General features: G+C 45.8%; 1 protein-coding gene across 3 annotated transcripts in view; it reads left to right on the top strand.

Annotated features, from left to right (window-relative positions):
- The window catches only part of LOC140426803 (receptor expression-enhancing protein 2-like), a 276647-nt gene that overhangs the window by 110677 nt on the left and 140909 nt on the right, over nucleotides 1-25061 (top strand). For 2 of the 3 annotated variants that reach the window (XM_072512001.1, XM_072512000.1), the window contains exon 2: nucleotides 10548-10583. The exons of the other annotated variant lie outside the window; for it this stretch is intronic. In XM_072512001.1, coding sequence (XP_072368102.1) covers nucleotides 10548-10583 — 36 coding nt within the window. The remainder of the gene's footprint in view (nucleotides 1-10547; nucleotides 10584-25061) is intronic. 3 annotated transcript variants of the gene reach the window in all.

The following is a 25061-nucleotide window of genomic DNA, read 5'->3' as shown; positions in this document are numbered from 1 at the left end:
TAGGTCTCCATCTCGGAGTGGAATCCACCACCTCTTGCACCTCGTTGGCTGGGCCCCCATGTACCACGGCGATGTGTCTGGAAGACCGTTCTTCTGGTCGGGTGTGTCCTAACACTGGCTTCCTGCTCCTGAGGTGGTCCTGGTGCTTCTACCTGTTCATGCGTCTTCACTTGGTGCGAAACAGGCCCAGTCTGTTGTAACACCGTCCCTGGAATCCAACGGCTGCCCTCCCTGAAGTTTTGGACGTACGCGTCTCTTGATTGGAAACTCCTATAGTCCGTCCAGATCACGAGATACCCAAAGTATGTAACTTCCGTGACGTAGAAAGCGCACTTTCCTGAAGGATTTGAACCACGACCAGGAAATCGTCCCTTGAACCAAAAGGGTCTAGAAATCCTGAGAAATCTCCCCCTAAACCATAAAAGGGTTGAGAAATCTTTGTGTGTGGTCAACAGGGATCCCCTTGTATCCTTGACTCCAAGAGAGACTTAGGTGGGTGCTGTTCGGTTAATCGCCGGTATAACCCATGTCCCCCTAGAAGCTTTTATCTACTCGTCACTTAATAGTACGACTCACAAATCAAGCTTTTTAAGAAAAATAAGTAAGCTTTGTAATAACCTTAATAAACGGTTATTCACTCAACTTGTAGGTTATTTTTAAATTTAAAGATAAAATATTATTCAAAACGATACATAAGATCTGTTCTTTCATTCTTGACTCTTCAGATTTATCTTCTGGGCTGCTTGTTTATTAAAACTAGCCTCACAGTTCTTTCTCCTTTCTTCCTCCTGCACTTTATTTGTTTCTTCACGACTTTGTTCTTCTTAGCCTGTGGCACCTCGTCCAATCAATGGAGCTGTTCACTCAGCCTCCGCCTGCCGTTGGCTTTTCTCTCCTTCAGTCGCTGGCTACCTTCCCCTCCGGCTGCCTTCCTCCAACTGAATCCCCTCAGCAGCTTCAACTGCCCTTTAACAGCCGTTATTTTAAAAAATAACTGCCCCTGCAGGTGCTAACTGCCGTTTTTTTTAAAGAACAATGGCTCCCCGCGAGTCCCAGCGCATGTCCCTTTCCAAGCATAAAACTTTCATCTTATAAACATAAAAACTGCCATTGGGGTTGACCCCACACACACCCACAGACAAAATATTGGTCAAAATCTTCTTTCTCTCCCACAACGTGGTTAAAGACTCCAGGATTTAAATTAAGAAAAATACTGCTTATGGTTAATAAAAATAACAAAAACAATACTGCCGTGTTAAATAACCGGGCAAGTGACTGAAAATATTGAGGCTACATGATCAAATGCCACATTTCTCCATTTTCCATTACATCCCCCTCTTGAGCTTGTCTTGGAAAATCAGTGGAGGATTTTCTCCAGGTTGCTCAGGTGCTCCCTTTCCGTGGCTGCGGTGACCAGGACGTTGTCCAAGTAGACCACTGCACACGGTAGCCCTCTCAGGATGTTCTCCATAATGCGCTGAAAAATTGAACCAGCCAATGATATTCCAGATGGCAACTCCCTGTACTCATAGAGGCCCCTGTGGGTAAGTTTCGTAATGTCTGGAATCGGCATCCAGCTCCATCTGGAGATAGGAGTGACTCATATAAAGATTGGAAAAGGAATAACACCCAGCTAACTTTGCGTATAGATCTTCTATCCGCAGCATTGTGTACCTATCCAGACGGGAGACTTTGTTCACAGTCAACTTTAATCTCCGCACAGGCATACGGTTTTGTCAGGTTTTAGTTCCGGACTATCGGCACTGCCCAATCAGCAAACGCCACATGTTGGCAGATACCAAGGCCTTCCAATCAGCTGAGTTCATCCTCGACTTTCACCAGTAGCGCATTGGGGACTGGGCCGGCCCGGGAGTATTTTGGTTGATCTTCAGAGTCCACATATATTTTGGCCACGGCCCCCTTAATTTTGCCAGAGCCCTCCCGGAAGAATTCTGAGTACTTCCCCAAGACTTCGTAAAGTCCTCTGGGGTCCATCCAAAAGATCTTTTGCCAGTCCAGCTGGAAGGGTTGTAGCCAATCATGCCAGGACCCCGCACTACTATAAATGGCAGCCTAACAGACTGTGGCCCATAAGTAACCAGGATCATCGTCGTGCCTGCTATGGCTATGCGGGGCTTTTGACAAAGGGGAACAAAGGATATGGGGGAAAGCGGGATTAGGTTGTTGAGTTGGATGATCAGCCATGATCATAATGAATGGCGGAGCGGGCTTGAAGAGCAGAATGGCCTCCTACTGCTCTTTTTTCCCCGATGTTTCTATGTTCCCCGATATAGGCCGCTAGGCATGCCTCGGTGTCCCACAAGCCCAACTGTTGAATTCCAGTCCTGATTTCCTCGAAGATCTGCCTCCCTATTACTGAAACTACAGCTCCATGTCGAACTTCATCTCAAATGGGTGGGCGTTCACCTGGACAGTAGTCCTGATGGGGGCAATTCATGATGCGGCAATGCAATACAATTGCAAACACTCCTCATCATCAGGGTGTTCTAAGTGAAGGGTCCTGGCTCTGGGTTGGTGTTTCCCTTGGGTCGGGCGGCAGGTTTGCTGGCTGGCCTGTGGTTTCCTATCTCTGCGGTTTCACAGGCCACAGGTGACGTACTGCCTTGGATCATCCTCCATCAGTTCTCTGGTAGGGATGGCCCACAGTCGCGAATCTCTGTCAGTTTGCATAATTGCACAAGAAACTCAATAACAGACTCACGTGGGGGTCCCCATGGCCATATTAAATTGGTACCTCTGTACGAGTTTGGGGCAGTGGCACATTTTAGGCTCTTAATGATGCTGAAAGTGGGGCTCCCACAGGCGGTCAAGAATCACCATCTGACAATCATCCCCAATGATAGAGTTTGCCTTAAATAAATAACACAAACGCTTGAGTCCAGTCCTCGACACCCGCATAGAATGCATTGAGTCTGCCAAAGAGCAGCATTTTCAAAACAGTGCAAACCTTGGGCGGGATTCTCCAATGCCACTGCAGAGTGTCCATGCCATTGTAAACGCCGTCGCGTTTTACGACGGCGTGAACGGGCCACTCCCACGTCTAATTCTGGCCCCGACAGGTTCGCGCCCCTCCAGCTGCAGATCCCGGCGCGAACTGGGCACCGCGGGATCCGCACATGCGCCGTTGCACCAGCGGCAACAAAGACATGCGCAGTGGCGCCAATGCGCGCATGCGCAGTGGCCTCCTTCAACGCGCCGGCCCCGACGCAAGATGGCGCAGGGCTACAGGGGCCGGCACATAGGAAAGGAGGCCCCAGCCACAGAGGCCGGCCCGCCGATCGGTGGGTCCCGATTGCGGGCCCCCCCCCCCCCCCCCACAGGCCGCCACCCGACCCTTGCACGCCGAGGTCCCACCGGCTCAGAGCAGGTTAGAACGGCACCGACAGGACTCGGCTCTTTTGCTACGGCCGCTCGGCCTATCCGGGCCGGAGAATCGGCGGGCCGGCCGCATAGAGTGCACCAAGCCGGTGCCAATGGCACTGGTTCTCCGCATTGCGGAGAATCGCGTTGTGGTGACGTGGCCCGTTCATGGGGATTCTCCAGCCCGGCGCAGGTCTGGGAGAATTCCGCCCCTTATTCCTTTGTGAAGAGAGGTGGCTGTGCTCCAAATGACTAGCAGCGCCGATTGTAGTTCGGCTTTATCCTCATCGCCAATTTGATAGTCATGGAGGAGTCCGGAAAGGGAGTCAAAAAATGGTTTATTTCCAAAAGGAAAGTTTTTACAAGTAACAGTCCCAGTCCCAGTCGGGACTACTCTGCAGCTCGGTTCCTACCTGGGCAAGCTTTTATGGCAATGAATCAACAAGTCCGCTGCTGAGCCTCTGCTAGGTCAGCAGGGAGTTTGTTCTCCACACGACCCACAGGAAGTTTAATTGGGTTGTCACCATAGTTGTCCTCATACAACATCTTGCATTTAAAAGGTTTTCAAGTATAGTGCTTTATGGGTCCGGGTTTACAGAACTCCAAAGTGTTTCATGGAGTTCAACCGACCCACAACTTTTAATAGATTGTGGTGTGGGAAGCACACGGCGTACTCTCCAGGTGTGATAAAGCAGAAATGGGCAAGTGGTTTTTAAAACAAAACAATGTTTATTCTATGAACTCAAGTTAACCTTTTAAAAACAAACATTGAATATCTTAACACCTATTACTTCAAAGATAACCCCAAAAGACTATAACATTAAATAATCCTTCAAACTGTTCCTTTAAACATCCAAAAGACTTGAAACCTTCAAAAATAGTAGCACATTAGGTTACATTCAATATATTTATAGTCTTTGGATTGCAGAAATCAACAGACCAGCTCTGTGTTTCTTCATGCAGCTCACAGCAAAACACACAGATACTCCCAGCTGCATTCTCAAACTGAAACTCAAAAAGCAGAAGTGAGCTCAGCTCCCCTCACCCTCTGACATCACTTCAGTAATATGATCAGCTCCATTTCTTAAATGTACATTGCTTAAACATTCATTTCTTAAAGGTACTCTCACATGACAAGTGTATTCACGCAAGATTATTTTTTTCAAAGAAAACACATATTATACAATTAAAGTGTTAATCAAATAAGATGTTACTCCAAAGAATCTGAACAGTGGCCTATTAGTCAGCCAGCCGTGGCGCTCAGTATGCAAAACACACAAGTTGGCCTGGATTTTCACACCCATTTGGGAGTCGGGAAATTTCCTGGCTTGCTGCACCTTACTTGGGAAAAGCTCGCCAAGTGGCAGAAACTTTGTTCTGGGGCAGGGGTTGTGGAATGGAGTCGGGTTCACCACCCCTTAATGGAAATCAGAGGCAGTCACAGCTGTTTAAGAGGCCTACCTCAGTTCTCTGGGACTTTGTACCAGTTGTTTTCTTAAACATCAATTACCTTCACCCCTAAAACCTCCTAGGCAACCCCGTGGTCACTTATAGCCCCTGTGCCAACTTAGTGCCAATCATGACCCCCAACCTATTCCCATGGCCCCTTATAACCTCTATAAATAAGTGCCAATTAATTACCCATCACCCTATGCCCTCCACTCCATTGGAATGAATACTTTGGAGATTTTGGTGAAGATATTGTTGGAAGTTCGCTCGCATGCTTTGCTCTTGAAGCCACTCAATGTTGATCTTTTCTTCATCCTCTGCTGCTTCTGTTGGAGTTTGATGGACTTAGAGGAGTGGATGAGCTGGTGGTCTGTCCAGCAGTCATCTGCACTGTTCATCATTTTAGTGACGAAGACATCCTTTTGGTCTTGGGTCAGACGATGATGAAGTCGATCATGCACCAGTGCTTTGATTGTGGATATCTCCAGGAATTCTTGAACTTGTCTTTTTGGCAGAATAGTGTGTTAGTAATGATAAGATGGTGTTCCGTGCATTTGGTGAGCAGCAGAACCCTGCAATTCCCAACATCTTCCTTTACGATGGTTTATATCCAGATTGGGAGTCTTTTCCAACCATGGTGTTGAACGCCCCAAGGAGGGTGATCTTATCTTCCTGAGGAATGTTGGAGAGTACATTGCCCAGGGTGGAGTAGAAACCTTCTTTGGACTCATCAGTGGCATCAAGGTTTGACATTCAAGACTGTTGCCTGCTGGTTCTTGGCAAGTTGCAGACAGAGAGTCATGAGGCGTTCATTGACGTCGGCAGGGAGCTCCGAGATCCGGTGAATGAGTTTGTTCCCGATGGTGAATCCAATTCCATGCGTCCTGAGCTGAACTTTGGGGTTTTCCTCTTCAGACGAAGGTGTAACCACCGCCTTCTTCCCTCAGCTGCCCTTCACCTGCTCTTTGGCTCTCTTCCAGGACAGCGAGGTCAATGTAAAAAGTGTCTGAGTTCACGGGCCACAAGGGCAGTTCTCCATTCCGGTCAATTGTTTTACTCATTATCCACGAGGGTTTGTATATCCCAGCTTCCAAAATTGAGTTTAACTTTGATTTTCTGACTGCAGGTGGATGAGCTGCTGGATGCGGTTTTCCAGCCAGGTTGGGGATGGAACTGACTATTTTTAGGGCACATTTTCTCACCTTTTCCCCATGCGGGGATCTTGAAGAGGGCTACTCAGTCGTGAAGAAAGCTGCCAAAATTCTCTCCTGTTCCTATTCCAAGAGCCAGGCGACTGAATCAAACTCCACCCCCTACGTGCTGACCTGAAGCTAGGGACATCCAGATCTCACAGTCCTGTGCCCGTCACCTCTCGCTGCAGGATTTGTCTGTGTGGGTGTGTGTTGGTTTCCTCTCGATGGATGCCTTTGTGGGACATCTTTTAACATGGAAACGCCGTTGCACATCAGTAGACACATGCTCCTTGGCAGTGGGAAGGCCCAGTTCTAATGGCAAGGGAACCTCAACGACTGGCAATCTCCCTACTGCTGTAGCTTTCATCTGCCATCACAGCCATTGAAAGCATACAAGTACCTTCCGCCTGATCTGCTGTTGAGGTCTTGTTTTGGCATTAAAAGATCAATGTTAAGCGGGTTCAAGTGTCAAGCATGCTAGCAGACTTCCAACAATGTCTACACCAAAATACCGATGTGTTCATTCTTATGGAATGGAGAAAAACTGGAAAGATCTGAAGACAGCCATCATCTCAAGCCGTGAAGAAACCATCAGCTACAAAACCAGGAAACACCGAGACTGGTTCGACAAGAACAAACACAAGACCTCACTGGCCAGAAGAGGAAAGCTCTTATCGCCTCGCAAAACAACATCACTAGCAAGGCAAAGAGGCGAGCTCCTCAAGCAGCAAAGGCGGAGGTGCAAAGAAGAACTCGGAAAATCAAGAATCAATGGTGGACTGAGAAAGCTAAGGAGCTGCAACTCCTCGCAGACAAGCATGACACTCAGGGCTTCTTCAATGCTACCAAGGCAATATACAGACCCAATACCCTAGACCTCAAATCAGTTCGGAGAAGGACAGAACCTTTTTGACAGTCGGAGAAAACATTAGCCTTGGATGGAGAGAACAGTTTACAGAACTTGTAAACATTTATACAATCATAGATGAGTACGTGTTTGAAGAAATGCCCCAACTCCCCGTCAGAGATGATCTTGGACTCCCACCAAGGGCGGATGAAGTCAAAGCCGCCATTAAAGATGTGAAGAATGGAAAAGCCGCAGGAGAAGGGATCACGTCTCATCTCCATCAGCTATCCCTGAAAATCTGGGACAGAGAAGAAATGCCTACCGACCTCGGGGATGCTGTCATCACCACCATCTTCAAGAAAGGAGACAAAGTGGACTGTAAGAACTAGCAAGAAATCTCCCATTGCCGGGACGAACATCATCTGAATCCTTAGTAGCCGCCTTCTCCCAGTCTCTGAAATGATTCTTCTGGAAATTCATTGTGGCTTCGGACCAAATCTTGTAACAGCAAACATAATTTTCACTGTTTGGCAACATCAAGAGGAATGCTAGGAGCAACATCAACTACTCTACATGGTCTTCATCGATCTGACCAAGGCTTTTAACTCTGTCAATCGGGAAGTGCTATGGGGCACCCTGTCAAAGGCCGGCTGTCCAGAGAAATTCATCAACATCCTCCGCCCTCTCCATGACAAGATGTCGGCGACAATCCTCACCAACGGAAATAACGCAGAAAACTTTGAGGTTAAGACTGGAGTCAAGCAGGGATGTGTCATCACTCTCACCCTTTCCTCCATCTTTATCGCCACCACCCTTCACCTTGTCAAGAACAAGCTTCCCAGTGGAGTTGACATCCTCTACAGGATGGATGGAAAACTTTTCAACCTCAACCAATTGAAATCCAAGAAGAAAACGACACTGACATCATTCGTGGAATTTCAGTATGCGGATGACATTCCCATCTCCATTCTCAGAAGAAAATCTCCAAGCTACGTTTGACAGCTTCAAGGAAGCATACCAAAGAACTGGTCTGAGCCTCAACCTCCAGAAGACTTAAGTCCTTTATCAACCAGTCCTAGGGCATGATCCATTCTCTCCCTCCATCAAGATCAATGGAGGAACCCTCCCAAATGTGGAACATTTCCCCCACCTGGGAGCCACCTTTCCTCTAAGGCTGACATTGATGCAGAGATTCAACATCGTATCCATTCCACGAGCGCCTCCTTTGGATGCTGATGGAAAGATCCTTGTGTGTCAGTCATCTTCCCAATCCTTCTATACGCCTCATTGGATAACCAGTCAGGACCAATTTCTACCTCCTGCAACAATGTCTGACTCCAGCCCCACCTCAAGACTGTTGAAAATCTCAACCGTGTCTTTGTCAGCTCCCAACTCGACTAATCCACTACACTCTTGACTAGCCTTCCATCTTGCATGCTCTGTAAACGTGAGCTTACCCAAAACTCTGCTGCTTGTACCCTAACTCGCACCAAGGCCTGTTCATCCATCACTCCTCTCCCTGCTGACCTGGTCCTGGTCCAGAAGTGCATTGATTTTTAAAATTCTCATCCTTACATTAAAATCCCTCCACGGCCACCTCTCTGGAGATGGCTTCATGACTCCTGTGAAGTGCTATGGGACATTAATTCAAAGTGCTTTATTCAGATAAGTTGGTGTATTCTCAGTTAATACAAAGCTGAAGGAGGTTACAAATTGAGCTTTAATGGAGACCTGTTTCTTCTGTTACATGTGCTAACCAACTGTGCAAGAGAACTGAGTCACATGATATTGCATCACCTCTGATGATGGCATTCATGTCAGCATAAATGTATATTTAAATTATTATATTTAACATACTAACAAATACACTATTCCAGCAGATTAGGGTCTGAGGACTGGGGTGGAAATTTACAGCCCCTCCTGCCGGCAGGATTTTCTGGTCTCACCAAAGCCCCTCGACAGGGCCATAAAATGCCCCCCCCCCCCCAGAATTTTTGTGGGATTGTGGACCTTCCAAAATGGTGGTAGAGAACTCAATCCGGAAGTCCTGCCCCCATTTCTGACACATTCCATTTTAACCAATAGAGGACGGGATGTGACACACATGAAGAAAACTCAACAGAAAATTTGACGTTTCGAGTCTGTATGATTGTTCTTCTGAGCTCTACTTTGCAGAACTCAAAACGCTTATTCTGTTTCTCTCTCCACCGATGCTGCCAGACCTGCTGATTTTTTTCCAGTATTTTCTGTTCTTGTTTCAAATTTCCAGCACCTGCAGTATTTTTCTTTTATTGTAGGGAAACTTGAACTCAGCAGGAACATTTGAACTCAGTGCTGAGTTCAGACAGACTCCATTTTTGCTGAAACAAGTCTCACATGCAATGTGGGAGTTACAAATGTTTAGCATAGATGTAAATGCTCTTGAAGGGTGGAGGTCTGTACAACTGCCATGACGTGAAGTTATTTAAATCCCCAGCCCTTTAAAAATCATTAGACTTACTACTATTCTTTATTGAAACATTTAAAATCCTGAGGGGACTTGACAAGGTGGTTGTAGAGTGAATGTTTCCTCTTGTGTGAAAATCTAGAAGGACGGGTCACTGTTTAAAAATAAGGCATTGCCCATTTAAGGCAGAGATGAGTAGAGTCTGTTTCGCTCAGAGCATAGTGAGCCTTTGGAACACCTTCCTCAAAAAGGTAGATAGATTCTTGATAAAACAAGAGGGTGCAAGGTTATCAAGTGTAGGCTGGATGTTACAGTCAGATCATCCAGGAACTCATTGAATGGTGATGCAGGCTCAAAGGGCCGAATGGCCTACTCCTACTCCTAATTTGTTCGTCTTTTAATCTAATGCTATCCTTAACGTCCTGAATGAACCATGGATGGATCATTCCTGCTGAGCTTTTCAATGAATGTATTTTTGTTGAACATTTTGAATTGTCTCTTCAAATGTTTCCCACTGTTCATTTACCGGAATACCTTTTTGTCTACTTATCCAATCAACCCTAGGCAGTTCTCGCTCCATACCTATGTAATTATCTTTGTTTAAGTTTAAGATTCTTGTTTGTGATTGTAGTATATCGCTTTCACACTTAAATGGAACTTAATTGTATTCTGATCACTAGCTCCCAGTGTATCTTTTACTATCTGCCTCATTACATAATGCTAGATCTAAAATAGGTTTATCCCTTATTGGTTCAACAACATAATGCTCCAAGGAGCTGGAACAGAGACATTCTACAAACTCATCTTCTGGATTACCCTTCCCAATTTGGTTGGTCCAGTTTATATGAAGATTAAAATCCTTCACAATGATTACATTGTCTTTGTCACAAAATCCAATAACTTCTTGTTTAATGCTCAGTATGTGTGTATAACTACTATTAGGGGGCCTGTAAATACTCCCACCAGCATTTTCTGACTCTTGCAATTCCTAATCTCCACCCATAATTATTCAACTTCCTCATCTTTTGAGCCGAGATCCTTCCCTGTTAATGTCCTTGTGTCATTCTTTACTATCAAGGCTACCCCTACTTTCCTCTCCTTTGCTATTCTGACTTTCTTTTTGAAATATTATGTACCCAGGAATATTTATTCCACAACTTTGGTCACCATGTAACTATGTTTGTGTAATGGTGATTAGATCTAAATCATGTATCTCTATTTGTGCCACTAGTTCATCTATCTTATTGTGGATGCTTCGCGCAGTCAGGTAAAGGACCTTCAATTATTTTTTTAATATTCCCTGCATGTTGATGCACAATTATTGTTAAGCTCTCTGTTCCTTTTTATCCCTCTCTGCTTGCTTTTACCCACATTGCTACACTGTTTTGTTTCTTTTGGATTTCTAAATCTCTCTTCATAGCTATACGATTCGGCTGGACACCGGTCCCAGCCTATTTTAAATGCAGCATATTCCGACAGAGCAGCTTTGCTTTCCTGAGTACTGGTGCCATAATTCCCTTCTTCCCACATTATCTTTTCAGCCACGCATTTAATCCTCTGATCTGTTTGACCCTATGCCAATTAGGTAACAATCCGGAGCAGATTATGTTTGATGTTTTGTGTTGGATCCTAACTCTTCAAGCTCTCAGCAGAACATCATTCCTAATTCTACCTTTGCCATTGGCTCCTACATGGACCAAGGTAACTGGATCTTTCCCCTCCCACTCCAGGTTCATCCAGCAGCAGGAGATGCTCTAACCCTGGAATCAGGCTGGCAAGACAGCCTTTGGCATTCCCAGTTACAGCTACAGGGAACAGTGTCTATCCTCCTTACAGTACTGGCCTCCTATCACTAGCATGTTATATATAATATACCAATGGATGTAGTTTATCTGGATTTCCAGAAAGCTTTTGACAAGGTGCCACACAAAAGATTGCTGCATAAGATAATGATGCATTGCGTTAAGGGTAATGTAGTAGCATGGATAGAGGATTGGTTAATTAATAGAAAGCAAAGAGTGGGGAATAATGGGTGTTTCTGTGGTTGGCAATCAGTAGCTATTGGTGTTCTTCAGGGATCAGTGTTGGGCCCACCATTGTTCACAATTTACATAGATGATTTGGAGTTGGGGACCAAGGGCAATGTGTCCAAGTTTGCAGACGACACTTAAGATGAGTGGTAAAGCAAAAAGTGCAGAGGATACTGGAAGTCTGCAGAGGGATTTGGATAGGCTAAGTGAATGGGCTAGGGTCTGGCAGATGGGATACAATGTTGACAAATGTGAGGTTATCCATTTTGGCAGGAATAACAGCAAAAAGGATTATTATTTCATAGAAAATACAGCACAGAACAGGCCCTTCGGCCCACGATGTTGTGCCGAACCTTTGTCTTAGATTAATCATAGATTATCATTGAATTTACAGTGCAGAAGGAGGCCATTCGGCCCTTTGAGTCTGCACCGGCTCTTGGAAAGAGCACCATACCCAAACTCAACACCTCCACCCAACACCAAGGGCAATTTGGACATTAAGGGCAATTTATCATTGGCCAATTCACCTAACCCGCACATCTTTGGACTGTGGGAGGAAACCGGAGCACCCGGAGGAAACCCACGCAGACACGGGGAGGACGTGCAGACTCCGCACAGACAATGACCCAAGCCGGAATCGAACCTGGGACCATGGAGCTGTGAAGCAATTGCGCTATCCACAATGCTACCGTGCTGCCCGTATTTAAATGATAAAATATTAAAACATGCTGCTGTGCAGAGAGACCTGGGTGTCCTGCTGCATGAGTCACAAAAAGTTGGTTTACAGGTGCAACAGGTGATTAAGAAGGCAAATGGAGTTTTGTCCTTCATTGCTAGAGGGATGGAGTTTAAAACTAGGGAGGTTATTCTGCAATTGTATAAGGTGTTAGTGAGGCCACACCTGGAGTATTGTGTTCAGTTTTGGTCTCCTTGCCTGAGAAAGGGCATACTGGCACTGGAGGGTGTGCAGAGGAGATTCACTAGGTTAATCCCAAAGCTAAGGGGGGTGGATTACGAGAAGTGGTTGAGTAGACTGGGACTGTACTCGTTGGAATTTTGAAGGATGGGGGGGGGATCTTATAGAAACATATAAAATTATGAAGGGAATAGATAAGATAGATGCGGGGAAGTTGTTTCCACTAGCGAGTGAAAGCAGAACTAGGGGGCATAGCCTCAGAATAAGAGTAAGTAGATTTAGGACTGAGTTTAGGAGGAACTTCTTCACCCAAAGGGTTGTGAATCTATGGAATTCCTTGCCCAGTGAAGCAGTTGAGGCTCCTTCATTAAATGCTTTCAAGATAAAGATAGATAGTTTTTTGAAGAATAAAGGAATAAAGGGTTATGGTGTTCGGGTGGGAAAGTGTAGCTCAGTCCACAAAAGATCAGCCATCATCTCATTGAATGGCGGCGCAGGCTCGAGGGGCCAAATGGCCTACTCCTGCTCCTAGTTCTTATGTTCCTTTTCACTCTCCCCACTCGAATGGCATCCTGCACCATGGTGTCATGATCAGTTTGCTCATCCACTCTGCAGTTCTACTCATCCACACAGATTGCAAATGCCTCATACCTGTTGGTCAAAGTCAAGAGCTGAGGCTTCACCAGCGCAACATGCTGGATCTCCATACCTCTCCGACTTGCAGTCGGACCCTCCAGTCCATCAACATTGACCACCTCTTGATGTTCTCCCTAACCTAATGGGATGTGACTACCTCCTGGAATAAAGGGCGGGATTCTGTGATCCTGAGGCTAAGTGTTGACGCCGTCGGAAATGCCGTCACATTTCTCGGCGGCGTCAACACGGCCTCAGGATCAGCAAATCTGGCCCCTTGAGGGTGCCAGCATGGACCTGGAGTGGTTCACACCGCTCCAGCTGCTGATCCTGTTGTGAACTGGGCGCTGCGGGATTCGCGCATGCGCAGTGGCGCCCTTCAACACGCCGGCCCCGACGCAACATGGCGCAGGGCTACAAGGGCCGGTGCGGAAGAAAGGAGGACCCCCGCCAGATAGGCTGGCCCACTGATCGGTGGGCCCCGATCGTGGGCCAGGCCACATCGGAGGCCCCCCCGGGGTCGGGCCCCCCTCCATCCCCCCCCCCCCCCCACCACCACAGGTCGCCCCCCCGACCCTTCCACGCTGAGTTCCCGCCAGCTGAGAGCAGGTGCGGATGGCACCGAGGAGACTCGGGGTTTTTTATGACGGCCGCTCGGCCTATCCCGAGCCGAGAATTGGCAGGGGGGCCGCATAGAGTGGCCACCGACCGGCGCCGCGCCAACCATGATTGTCAGGGACTGTACTGCATTCCGCGGATTTCCACATGCTGCACACCACCATCCCTGTCAAGCGTAATCACTCTCACCATTCCTGACCGTTATTCTACTATCTTTTCCTCCACCAACAGTGAATTGAGACAAAATTACCATTTTGTAGAGGGCACTAGCGGCAGTACAGATATCTAGAGATCCCATTAGTGCTGTTACATATGACTGAATTGAAACGGGCCAGGCTCCAGAAACAGATCCAATGCTTCTGTATTCACCAAAGAGAAGGAATTGGCTTTGCATCAGTATTCACCAAAGAGAAGGAATTCATAGATTATCATAGAATTTACAGTGCAGAAGGAGGCCATTCGGCCCATCGAGTCTGCACCAGCTCTTGGAAAGAGCACCCTACCCAAGGTCCACATCTCCACCCTATCCCCATAACCCAGTAACCCCACCCAACACTAAGGGCAATTTTGGACACAAAGGGCAATTTATCATGGCCAATCCACCTAACCTGCACATCTTTGGACTGTGGGAGGAAACCGGAGCACCCGGAGGAAACCCACGCACACACGGGGAGGATGTGCAGACTCCGCACAGGCAGTGACCCAAACCGGAATCGAACCTGGGGCCCTGGAGCTGTGAAGCAATTGTGCTAACCACTGTGCTACCGTGGTGGACGTTGAGTCTGGAGAAGGGTGTGTAGATAGAATGGGTCACATTGAGATCCAAAAAGACGAGGTAATGGGGGTCTTGAAAAATATTAAGATAGATAGGTGCCCAGGGCTGATGGGATCTACCCCAGAATACTGAAGGAGACAAGAGAGGAAATTGCTGAGGCCTTGACAGAAATCTTTGGATCCTCAGTCTTCAGTTGATATCCCGGAGAACTGGAGAATAGCCAATGTTTAAGAAGGGTAGCAAGGATAATCCACGGAACGACAGGCCGGTGAGCCTTATGTCAGTGGTAGGGAAATTACTGGAGAGAATTCTTCAAGTCAGGATCTACTTCCATTTGGAAGCAAATGGACGTATTAGTGAGAGGCTTTAGTGGTTTTGTGAAGGGGAGGTCGTGTCTCACTAACTTGATAAGAGTTATTCAAAGAGGTCACAAAGATGATTGATGCAGGTAATGGCAGTGGATGTTGTCTATATGGACTTCAGTAAGGCCTTTGACAAGGTCCCTCATGGTAGACGAGTACAAAAGTTGAAGTCACACTTAATCAGGGATGAGCTGGCAAGGTGGATACAGAACTGGCTAGGTCATAGAAGGCAGAGAGTAGCAATGATAAAGATAAAAGATAAAAATCACTTATTGTCACAAGTAGGCTTCAATGAAGTCACTGTGAAAAGCCCCTAGTCGCCACATTACGGCGCCTGTGCCAGGAATTGAACCGTGCTGCTGGCCTGCCTTGGTCTGCTTTCAAAGCCAGCTCTGATGCTTTTCTAATTGGAGGGCTGTGACTAGTGGTGTTCCGCAGGGATCAGTGCTGGGGCCTTTGCGGTTTGTAGTATATATAAATGATTTGGAGGAAAATGTAACTGGTCTGATTAGTAAGTTTGCAGACGACACAAAGGTTGGTAGAATTGCGGATAGCGATGAGGACTGTCAGAGGATACAGCAGGATTTAGATTGTTTGGAGACTTGGGCGGAGAGATGGCAGATGGAGTTTAATCCGGACAAATGGGAGGTAATGCATTTTGGAAGGTCTAATGCAGGTAGGGAATATACAGTGAATGGTAGAACCCTCAAGAGTATTGAAAGTCAGAGAGATCTAGGTGTACAGGTCCACAGGTCACTGAAAGGGGCAACACAGGTGGAGAAGATAGTCAAGAAGGCATAAGGCATGCTTGCCTTCATTGGTCGGGGAATTGAGTATAAGAATTGGCAAGTCATGTTGCAGCTGTATAGAACCTTAGTTAGGCCACACTTGGAGTATAGTGTTCAATTCTGGTCGCCACACTGCCAGAAGGATGTGCAGGCTTTAGAGAGGGTGCAGAAGAGATTTACCAGAATGTTGCCTGGTATGGAGGGCATTAGCTATGAGGAGCGGTTGAATAAACTCAGTTTGTTCTCACTGGAACGACGGAGGTTGACGGGCGACCTGATAGAGGTCTACAAAATTGGGGACATAGAGGATAGTCAGAAGCTTTTCCCCAGGGTAGAGGGGTCAATTACTAGGGGGCATAGGTTTAAGGTTCGAGGGGCAAGGTATAGAATAGATGTACGAGGCAAGTTTTTTTACACAGAGGGTAGTGGGTGCCTGGAACTCGCTACCGGAGGAGGTGGTGGAAGCAGGGACGATAGTGACATTTAAGGGGATTCTTGACAAATACATGAATAGGATGGGAATAGAGGGGTACGGACCCAGGAAGTGTAGAAGATTGTAGTTTAGTCGGGCAGCATGGTCGGCAAGGGCTTGGAGGGCCGAAGGGCCTGTTCCTGTGCTATACTTTTCTTTGTTCTTTGTAACAAATATACTTTTTTTAAAAACAAAAACAAAACAGGCAATCAGTAATAACAAAACAGTCCATTTTATTTGTTCATTCTTCCACCGTTGAACCTGCTTCTCTTCATCACATTCGTGACAAAGCATCGGCTATCACGTTTTCGCGTCCTGCACATGTATTATTTTTAAATGAAATGGCTGTAACAGTCGAAACAGTCTGGCATTGTTATTCCGGAATCGCTCTAAAAACGTCAAAGGATTATGATCAGTATATATAATAGTTTCAGACAAATTGCTGGTCACATAAATGTGAAAATGTTGCAAAGCCAGCACAAATCTCAAAGTCTCCTTCTCAATCGTTGAATACTTCCTCTGGTGATTATTCAATTTTGTTGGAAAATAGCCAATAGGCCGCTCTATTCCTTCGTCATCTTCTTGCAAGAGCACAACACCTACACCCACATCACTCACATCGACAGCCACTTTGATTGGTTTTGTGCCATTTGGGGTGGCCAACACAGGAGCAGTGGTTAACACCGCCTTCAGGCATTCAAATGCCTGTTGACACTCCGCCGTCCACTGAAATTTGCTACACTTCTTCGGCAAGTCCGTCAATGGAGCAACCACACTGCTAACATTTAGGACAAATTTTTGGTAAAATCCACTCATGTCCAATAAATCGCATTATTTCCCTTCATGTCGAGGGTATTGGAAACTCCCCAATAACTTTTGTTTTCACATCCCGTGAGACCATTCGACCCTGTCCAATTGTATGGCCAAGGAAAGTGACTTGGGCTTTTCCAAATTCGCTTTTGGCTAGATTTACCATCAAACCCGCCTTCTGAAGTCGATCAAAGAACTCCATCAGATGCTTCAAGTGTTCTTTCCATGTCTGACTAAAAATCACCAGATCGCCGATGTATATCACACAATTGGGTAATCCTGAAACAACTTTGTTAGTTAACCGTTGAAATGTGGCTGGGGCGTTTTTCATGAAATGGCATAACTTTGAATTGGTACATACCATCTGGAGTCACAAAAGCTGAAATCTCCTTCACCCTTTCGGATAAACGTACCTGCCAATAACCTTTAAGTAACTCCAGTTTGGAAATAAAAGCTGATTGTCCCACCTTCTCAATGCAATCCTCCAAGCGTGGGACAGGATAAGAGTCCGTTCTTGTAACTGCATTAACCTTTTCTATAGTCCAGACACAATCGTTGGGTACCGTCCGGTTTCGGTACCATCACTATGGGTGAGCTCCATTGGCTGCAACCCACTTTAATTATGCCATTTTTAAGCATACTTTCAATTTCTCTGTTAACCTGTGCCAATTTTAAAGGATTAAGTCTATATGGATGTTGTTTAATTGGAACAGCATTTCCCACATCTACATCATGTATAGACAGTTTAGTACTTCCCAACTTATCTCCACAAACTTTCCCAAGTGATATCAATAACTCTTTCAGGTCAGTTAGTTTTTCCTCTGGAAGGTAACTCAACAATTTATCCCAATTTTTAAGAACATCCTCATTATCCAATTTAATTTGAGGAATGTCAAATTCAGAGTCATCTGGATTTGGTTCTTCACTTTGATTAGAATCACTCAAACCTCCTCCTTTTGCTCTCCTTCCCTTTCAAAGTACCTTTCAAGCATATTCACATGACACACTCGGTGAGTTTTCCTTCTATCTGGCGTTCTTACCACAATTCACCTTACTTAATTTATTTTCTTTTCAAACTGATAAGGTCCACAAAACCTACCACTGGTAAGAATACTGAAACTTTATCTCCACTGGCAAAACTACGAACTTTTGCTTTCTTGTCCGCTACCCGTTTCATCACATGTTGTGCAACTTTTAAATGTTGTCTAGCCAATTCACCTGCTCTATTTAAACGTTCCCTAAAATTTGACACGTAATCCAATAATGTAATTTCTACTGCTCACTCACCAATTTCTGCGCAATCAATTTAAGTGGTCGTCTTACCTCATGACCAAACATTAGTTCAAAAGGACTGAATTTGGTTGATTCATTAGGTGCATCCCTAATTGCAAACAGTACAAATGGAATTCCTTTCTCCCAACCCTCTGGATAATCTTGACAATAAGCCCTTAATATTGTCTTTAATGTCTGATGCCACTTTTCTAACGCTCCCTGCGATTCTGGATGGTATGCAGTTGATGTAAATTGTTTTACACCTAAGCTATCTATAACTTCCTTGAATGACCTTAGGGTAAAACTTGATCCTTGATCCAATTATATTTCTGAGGGTAGTCCATATCTAGTAAAGAATTTAAGTAACTCCTCCACAATCTTTTTTTAAATATAAATTTAGAGCACCCAATTCATTAAGGAGCAATTTAGCGTGGTCAATCCACCTACACTGCACATCTTTGGGTTGTGGGGGTGAAACCCATGCAAATACGGGGAGAATGTGCAAACTCCACACGGACAGTGACCCAGAGCTGGGATCGAATCTGGAACCTCGGTGCGTGAGGCAGCAATGCTAACCACTACGCCACTGTGCTGCCCTTTTTAGCTGTAAGATTGCATACTGGAATGGCCTCTGTAGACACATCCATTATAGTCAAAAGATATTGATTCCCACTTTTGGTTTTAGGAAGCGGTCCTACACAATCAATTAAGACCCTTGTAAAAGATTCCTCAAATGCTGGAATGGGTATTAAGGGCGCTGGTTTTATCACCGCTTGAGGTTTCCCTATCACTTGACATGTGTGACATGATCGACAAAATTTTAAGACCTCTTTATGTACCCAGGCCAATAAAAATGTTTTTGTATTTTAGCCTGAGTTTTCCTTACTCCCAAATGACCTCCTACTGGTACCTCATGTGCAACTCACAACACCTCCTTTCTATACCCTACCGGCAATACTACTTGATGAACATCTGCCCACTTTTCATCCGCCTGCATATGTAAAGGTCTCCATTTTCTCATCAAGCCATCATTTTTAAGGTAATAATATTCTGGTATACACTCAGATTCCTCTTCCGTGTATGCTTTCTGATACATCCATTTTATTTCTATATCTTTCTGTTTTCCTGCCTTCCTGTCTTCCGCCAGTTTTCCTGGACTAAAAATATCCACCTCATCCTCCACCTGTTCTTGTTCTTTTCCAACCATCTGATCAAAAATTGTTTCTGATAATTGAACTTCAACTTCATCTTCATCTTTGATTGCTCCTCGTCTTAACCTGTGACTTTGCGCCCTTGTTACTACACAACCCGGAAAAATCCCAGGATATTCGTCCTTCAACACTTCAGTTGTCTGATTTTCCACTGGCTTATCAACCACAGTAGGCATCATTCCCACCTGCGATCCAGCTATATCATCATTACCCAAAATAAACTGTATTCCTGGACAAGATAGTTTCTCTATTACTCCTACTACCACTTCACCATTCTTCACTGGACTTTCCAAACTTACCTTATATAATGGAACACTACTCTTCTCACCCTGAATTCCACATATTACCACCTTTTCTGGCAATATTCCTCCCAAACTACATAACTCCTCATCTCTTACCATCAAAGAGTTACTAGCTCTGTATCTCTTAAAATTGTGACTTCTTTACGTGCTCCTCCTCATACACACGAGTAAACTTTACCCACACAAGTAAATTCTTTAAAGAGAGCTGGCACCTTCGTATCAATCACCTCTTGATCAGGCTGTACAATCTTTTGCACTCCTTCGCCTCACTTGGGCTTCCCTTTACCACTTCAACAAACCCTACTGGCTTATCCTGTTTTCCCACATCAGCCTTCCCAGTGCTTTTCTTCAACTACCAACACTGTGACTTTACATGGCCTAGCTTATTACAGTGGAAACATTTGAAACTTTTCATTTCTCTTCCACCCTCCTGGATTTCTTTTTTAATCTGAGGTACACTCTCCTTATTATTTCCCATCAGATCTCCTTTACCTCTACCACTTGAGTATTTCTCTTTTTCTGTTTCTATCAATCACAGGCTGAAACTGATGTTGGAAACCAAGCTTTGATTTATGAACCAATTCATAATCATCTGCCATTTCTGCTGCTCAACTCGCAGTTTAAACCTCTGCTCTTCCACATGAGTTCTCACTACATCAGGAATTGAATTTTTAAACTCCTCCAAAGTATAATTTCTCTAAGAGCTTCATACATTTTGTCTATTTTCAAAGCTCTTATCCACCTATCAAAATTACTCTGATCCTTTCAAACTCCCATGTACGTTTGACCAAATTCTTTCCTTAAATTTCTAAACCTTTTGTCTGGCAGCTTCAGGCACTTAGTTCATATGCACCCAAGATGGATTTTTTCACCTCCTCATACATCCCAGATCCCTCCTCCGATAATGTTGCTAACTTTTGGTTGGCTCTTAATTTGCTCTGTTTGTTTAACCTTTGCTCTAGAGTCGCCAGGTATCGTTATGATACCGCCACGAGGTTCAAGTTCAAGTAATGATCAATAACTCAACACGCCAATTAGTGAGATTCAAATCAAAACACATTTATTATACACAGTAAATCACTACTCATGCATAAACTCTACTTTCTAGACTATTCCTATCACTAAAAGGCCTATACTTAGCTTCAGAATTGGCCCACCAGGTCAGGGGACCAAATGGCCTTTCGTTCAGGTCCTGAGTCTGCAGGATTCAAAAGCTGGTATGGACTGGTAGCTAGGAGCGCCTATCTCGTAGCGAGCGTTGACTGGAGACTTACGTGGTTGGCGGCCGCTGGACAGTTCACTCTCAGGGGTCGCTTCGCGTTGCTGAGTGACCCTGTCAAGAAGGACGATTTGAACTTGGGGGCTTTACTTTATAGTCCCCAGGGGCTTCCCGTCCTTCGGTTCGGACCCCGTACCTGGTTCCAAGTGATTGGACTGCGTTCCGATCACTTGGATCGATTTCTCCAATACTGGAGTTGTTCCCTGATCGCTGGGCGGTCCCTAAATGTCCGTTGGCCTTCCTTTGTCTTGGCTCCTGCTGGCGTTGAGGAGTCTGGCTTGGCTTTATTCACCTTAACTGTTGCAATTGTGCCTTGGAATTGCTCATTACTATGCAGATGGCTGCTGGTTTCAGTGCTGTCTGGTTTCAATCCACATGATTTCTGTATTTGCTAGTCTTTGCCTGTGTTGGCTGAATTTCCCTTCAGTCTTTGCGGTTCTCCATTTTAAGTCGGGAAGTGGCCAACCCAGGTGGCTACACACCCTCCTTGTGGTCCTTAACGCGAAACGTGAAGGATCACATAACTGCATTGTCTTCATTCCCTGACCCAGCGAGCACTCTTCCATGGCCTCTACACTGTCCATAACTATGCAATGGAAATTTTTAACTAACATTCTAAGTGGCGCTATGTCAAAACAGGGACATGCATTACAAAATTTTAAAAATGGTACCTCTAACTGTCCTCAATAAACTACACCCACTAAACATTCAATCATATTAACTTCCTCAACAATACAAAATGAAAGCAGCATCTACATTTTTCCTGGCTTGGCAGTCAAGCACAGGGTTGTACAATATTTCCATTTCTTTATTTACAGAAGAAGGCAAATGAATTACCTTTATTATAGATCGAGGGGTTCGGGGTCCTGGGGATAACTGAACAGAGGGGATCTTATTCTGTAGACCGGGGTGTGAGCGCGGTAGGCTCTCCTTCTCCATTTCCTCATGCGGATAGTCTGCACGATGCTGCAGTGTATCGCCAACACTAATAGGAAATCGACTACGTAGGAAAGGGAGTACCACGTTATGAGCTTATCACACCATGATGGTGTGGTGTTGCCTGTTACTGGGCTCTGGGTGCTATGGGGAAGTGAATCATTAACGGCCGGTGGGGGTTGGGGGTCAGGGGGTTCGCGTTCGCGCGCAACCGGGTACAAATTGCAATAACGACGAAATACACGTATGACGTCTTCATTGTTGTCTTCTTTCCTTTTTGTCTCTTCCTTGTCGTTTCATCTCTTTTCCTGGAGCTTCTGGGGTTCTGTGGGATCAAGCATAGTTTCTGTTACTATCCTGGTTAATATCTCCTCTGTTAGTATGTCTGTCCTTCAATGCCAATTCTCCCTTTACAATTTGTCACCATGTGTGACTTCCTCATTTAAAAAAAAACAAATATTCAAGACAAGGCACACTTAAAAAAACTGAAACAGTGCGAGCCGTCTCGCAGGCTGTGCATAGAACATAGAACGATACAGCGCAGTACAGGCCCTTCGGCCCACGATGTTGCACCGAAACAAAAAGCCATCTGACCTACATTGTCAAATTTACCATCCAAATGTTTGAGGATGTAAATAGCATAGGGATGGCAACCTAAGGGTTGCCCAAAAACAAAACAAAACTTTTTGAACCAAGAGTGCCGAAATGAGGAGCGTATGGGCCGCGACGGGTAAGAATTGGATGGAATCCCCGGGTAGGACGGCGACCAGTGCCGTGTCTGCTCTACCCAATTGTAGCTGACCATAGGGGGGGGTCATCAGGCAGGGCGGAGACCAATGCCGTTTTACCACTGCCTGAGCAACCAACAAGAACGGGCAAGAAATGTAGTCATCGTGGGGGTTGCCATATTGGTTCTACCTTTGAACCAGAAGAGTAGTTATGAACGGGGGCTGGCAAGCTCTCAGCGGTTTCTGCCGATGAGCGTGCGGGCAAGTTTTCATAGGTTTCGGCCGAAAAATAAGGCGTGGGGCCATGGAAAAAATTTCCGATCTTACAAACAACACATTACAATGACAGTAACAAACAACATTAAACAACATGCTGCAGGTTCCATCAGAAAGGACACCATTTTCTCCCAAGCGGTTCCTTTTTAAAACATCATCTGGACACCTCAGCAAAGGGGTTCTCGCTTTGGGAGTCAGACTCAAAGTCGTCATCTTCTCCCGGATGCCATACTCTCGAATGTATAAGGGCTGATAGGGCTGCATGGTGCGATTTGGGGTCCATCTCGTCATTCCGGACGAGCCTGTATGAGTTGTCGCGGTGCCAAAAGGTGGTGTCTAGTTCTGTGGGGACGGAATCGTCATCGTAGGGGTGGGGTTTGTTCAGGAATGTGATGAGGAAGGGATCACTCGAATCGTGGTCAGATTCGCTGGGTGTGGGTCCTGTTGCCTGGGGATAGTAGGGCGGCGTGCTGTGGCTATTGTCTGAGTCACAGTCGCTGTCGCTGCTGTCTGTGGGCGTTCCGGGGCGGAGTCTAGAGGTCAGGGGTGGAGTCGAGGGCGAGACCGTGGATGTGGTGGATGTGTTGGGGGAGGGTAGGGATACGTTGGCTGTGGGCGGGGTGTGGTCTGCTGCGTCGAGCATGATGTGGTTGGACTGTGGGCCATATGCCTTAAGCTGGTTAATATGGAACCACGCAGTCTTTCCATTGGGGTACTTAATTTTATAGACGGAGGGGCTTACTTTGTCCGCAATGGAGTACGGACCCGAATATTTAGGTTACATGAATGTGCTGGGGTTATAAATTGAGAACATGACCTGCTGTCCTACCTCAAACTCAGTCGCATGCACTGTCTTGTCGAAACAGGCCTTGCTTTGTTTCTTCCTTGTGCCTAATCTTACTGCGGCTGCTAGCTGAGCCGTTTTTACATTTTCCACTAATTGTTTTACTGCGTTCTCGTGTGTGAGGGCCGTCACTTTGGGGCTGGTCAAGTCCAATCCTAATAAAAATTCTGTGCCTTTCATGGGGCATCCGGTCATGAGAGTGTGTGGGGTGTAACCTGTGGAAGTTGAGACAGTATTTCTTTTTCAACATCAGCGCAAAAGGGAGGACTGAATCCCAAGTGGTCTTGTTTTGTTGGACCATTTTTCTGAGGGCGGCTTTTAGGTTCCGATTCATGCGCTCCACGATACCACTTGACTGGGGTTGATATGCGATTTGGAATTTTTGGGTAATGCCAAATATCGTGAGGACATTCTTCATGACACGTCCCGTAAAATGGGAACCTTGGTCGGATTCAATGCTGCGGGGGAGTCCCCATCTCATAAAGATGTGGTGGGTTAAGATCTTGGCTGTGGTTTTTGCCGTGTTGGTTCTGGATGGGAATGCCTCTACCCATTTTGTAAAAGTGTCTATGACGACTCATACGTACTTGTAACCATTCCTGCAAGGGGGCAATAGTCCTATAAAATCAATCTGGAGGTTAGTCCAGGGGCCGTTAACGGGGCGGGTGTGACTAAGCTGAGCCTTCTTTGCGTACCTATCTGGATTGTTCTGGGCACAGATAAGGCAATTCTCAACGTAGTGCGTTACGTCTTCTTTTAAACTTGGCCACCAACAGAGCTGCCTGAGGTGGGCTGTAGTGGGATCAATTCCCTGAAGCCCATGACTGTCATGGAACAAACAAATAAGCTGATTCCTGTCCTGTTCAGGAACCACATAAAGGATGTCGTTTAACACCACACCTTCATGTGTGGTCAGTGCATTTTTAAACCTATCATAGGGTGCTGTAAATTGTCCTTCTAAAATCTCCCTGAGATTGCTATCCTGCTTCTGGGCCTGCAATAAATCCTCGATATTAGTCTGCGAGACCTGAACTGCATTCACTGGTGCGCTTTCGGGGGGTGTCCAAAAATATCCATGCCTGGAAACTGCTTTGGCCAGTGCGTCGGCTTTTACATTTCCAGGGCGGAGGAACGGTGGTGACTGCGAACTTTAACGATTCTGAATGTCCTGTTCTATGCTTTTTCTAAAATGTGGCGGAGCAATGGGGCTGAAGGGAGGGGTTTTCCGTCTGCGGAAACAAATCCTCTTGCTTTCCACAGGGGTAGGAGTTCCGTAAGGCTGTTGCAGACATAGAGGCTGTCCGAGTATATGTCTACTGGGCTGGGGAAGGAATCTGGGTGATCCTCAATGTACGCAACGGATGCTAGTTCTGCCGCCTGCGTGCCCAAGTGTCCTGGTAGCTTTAAGGAGATCTCTTCTAGGGCGCGTCCCTGCGCGTCCTCGACATATATGCCGCATCCTGGAATGCGCTTCCCTTCTAATACTGGGGAAG

This window comes from Scyliorhinus torazame, chromosome 7, assembly GCF_047496885.1.
Source record: "Scyliorhinus torazame isolate Kashiwa2021f chromosome 7, sScyTor2.1, whole genome shotgun sequence".
NCBI classification, from domain to species: domain Eukaryota; kingdom Metazoa; phylum Chordata; class Chondrichthyes; order Carcharhiniformes; family Scyliorhinidae; genus Scyliorhinus; species Scyliorhinus torazame.
The sequence above is the reverse complement of the archived record's forward strand: the minus strand, read 5'-3'. Positions and strand labels throughout refer to the sequence as shown.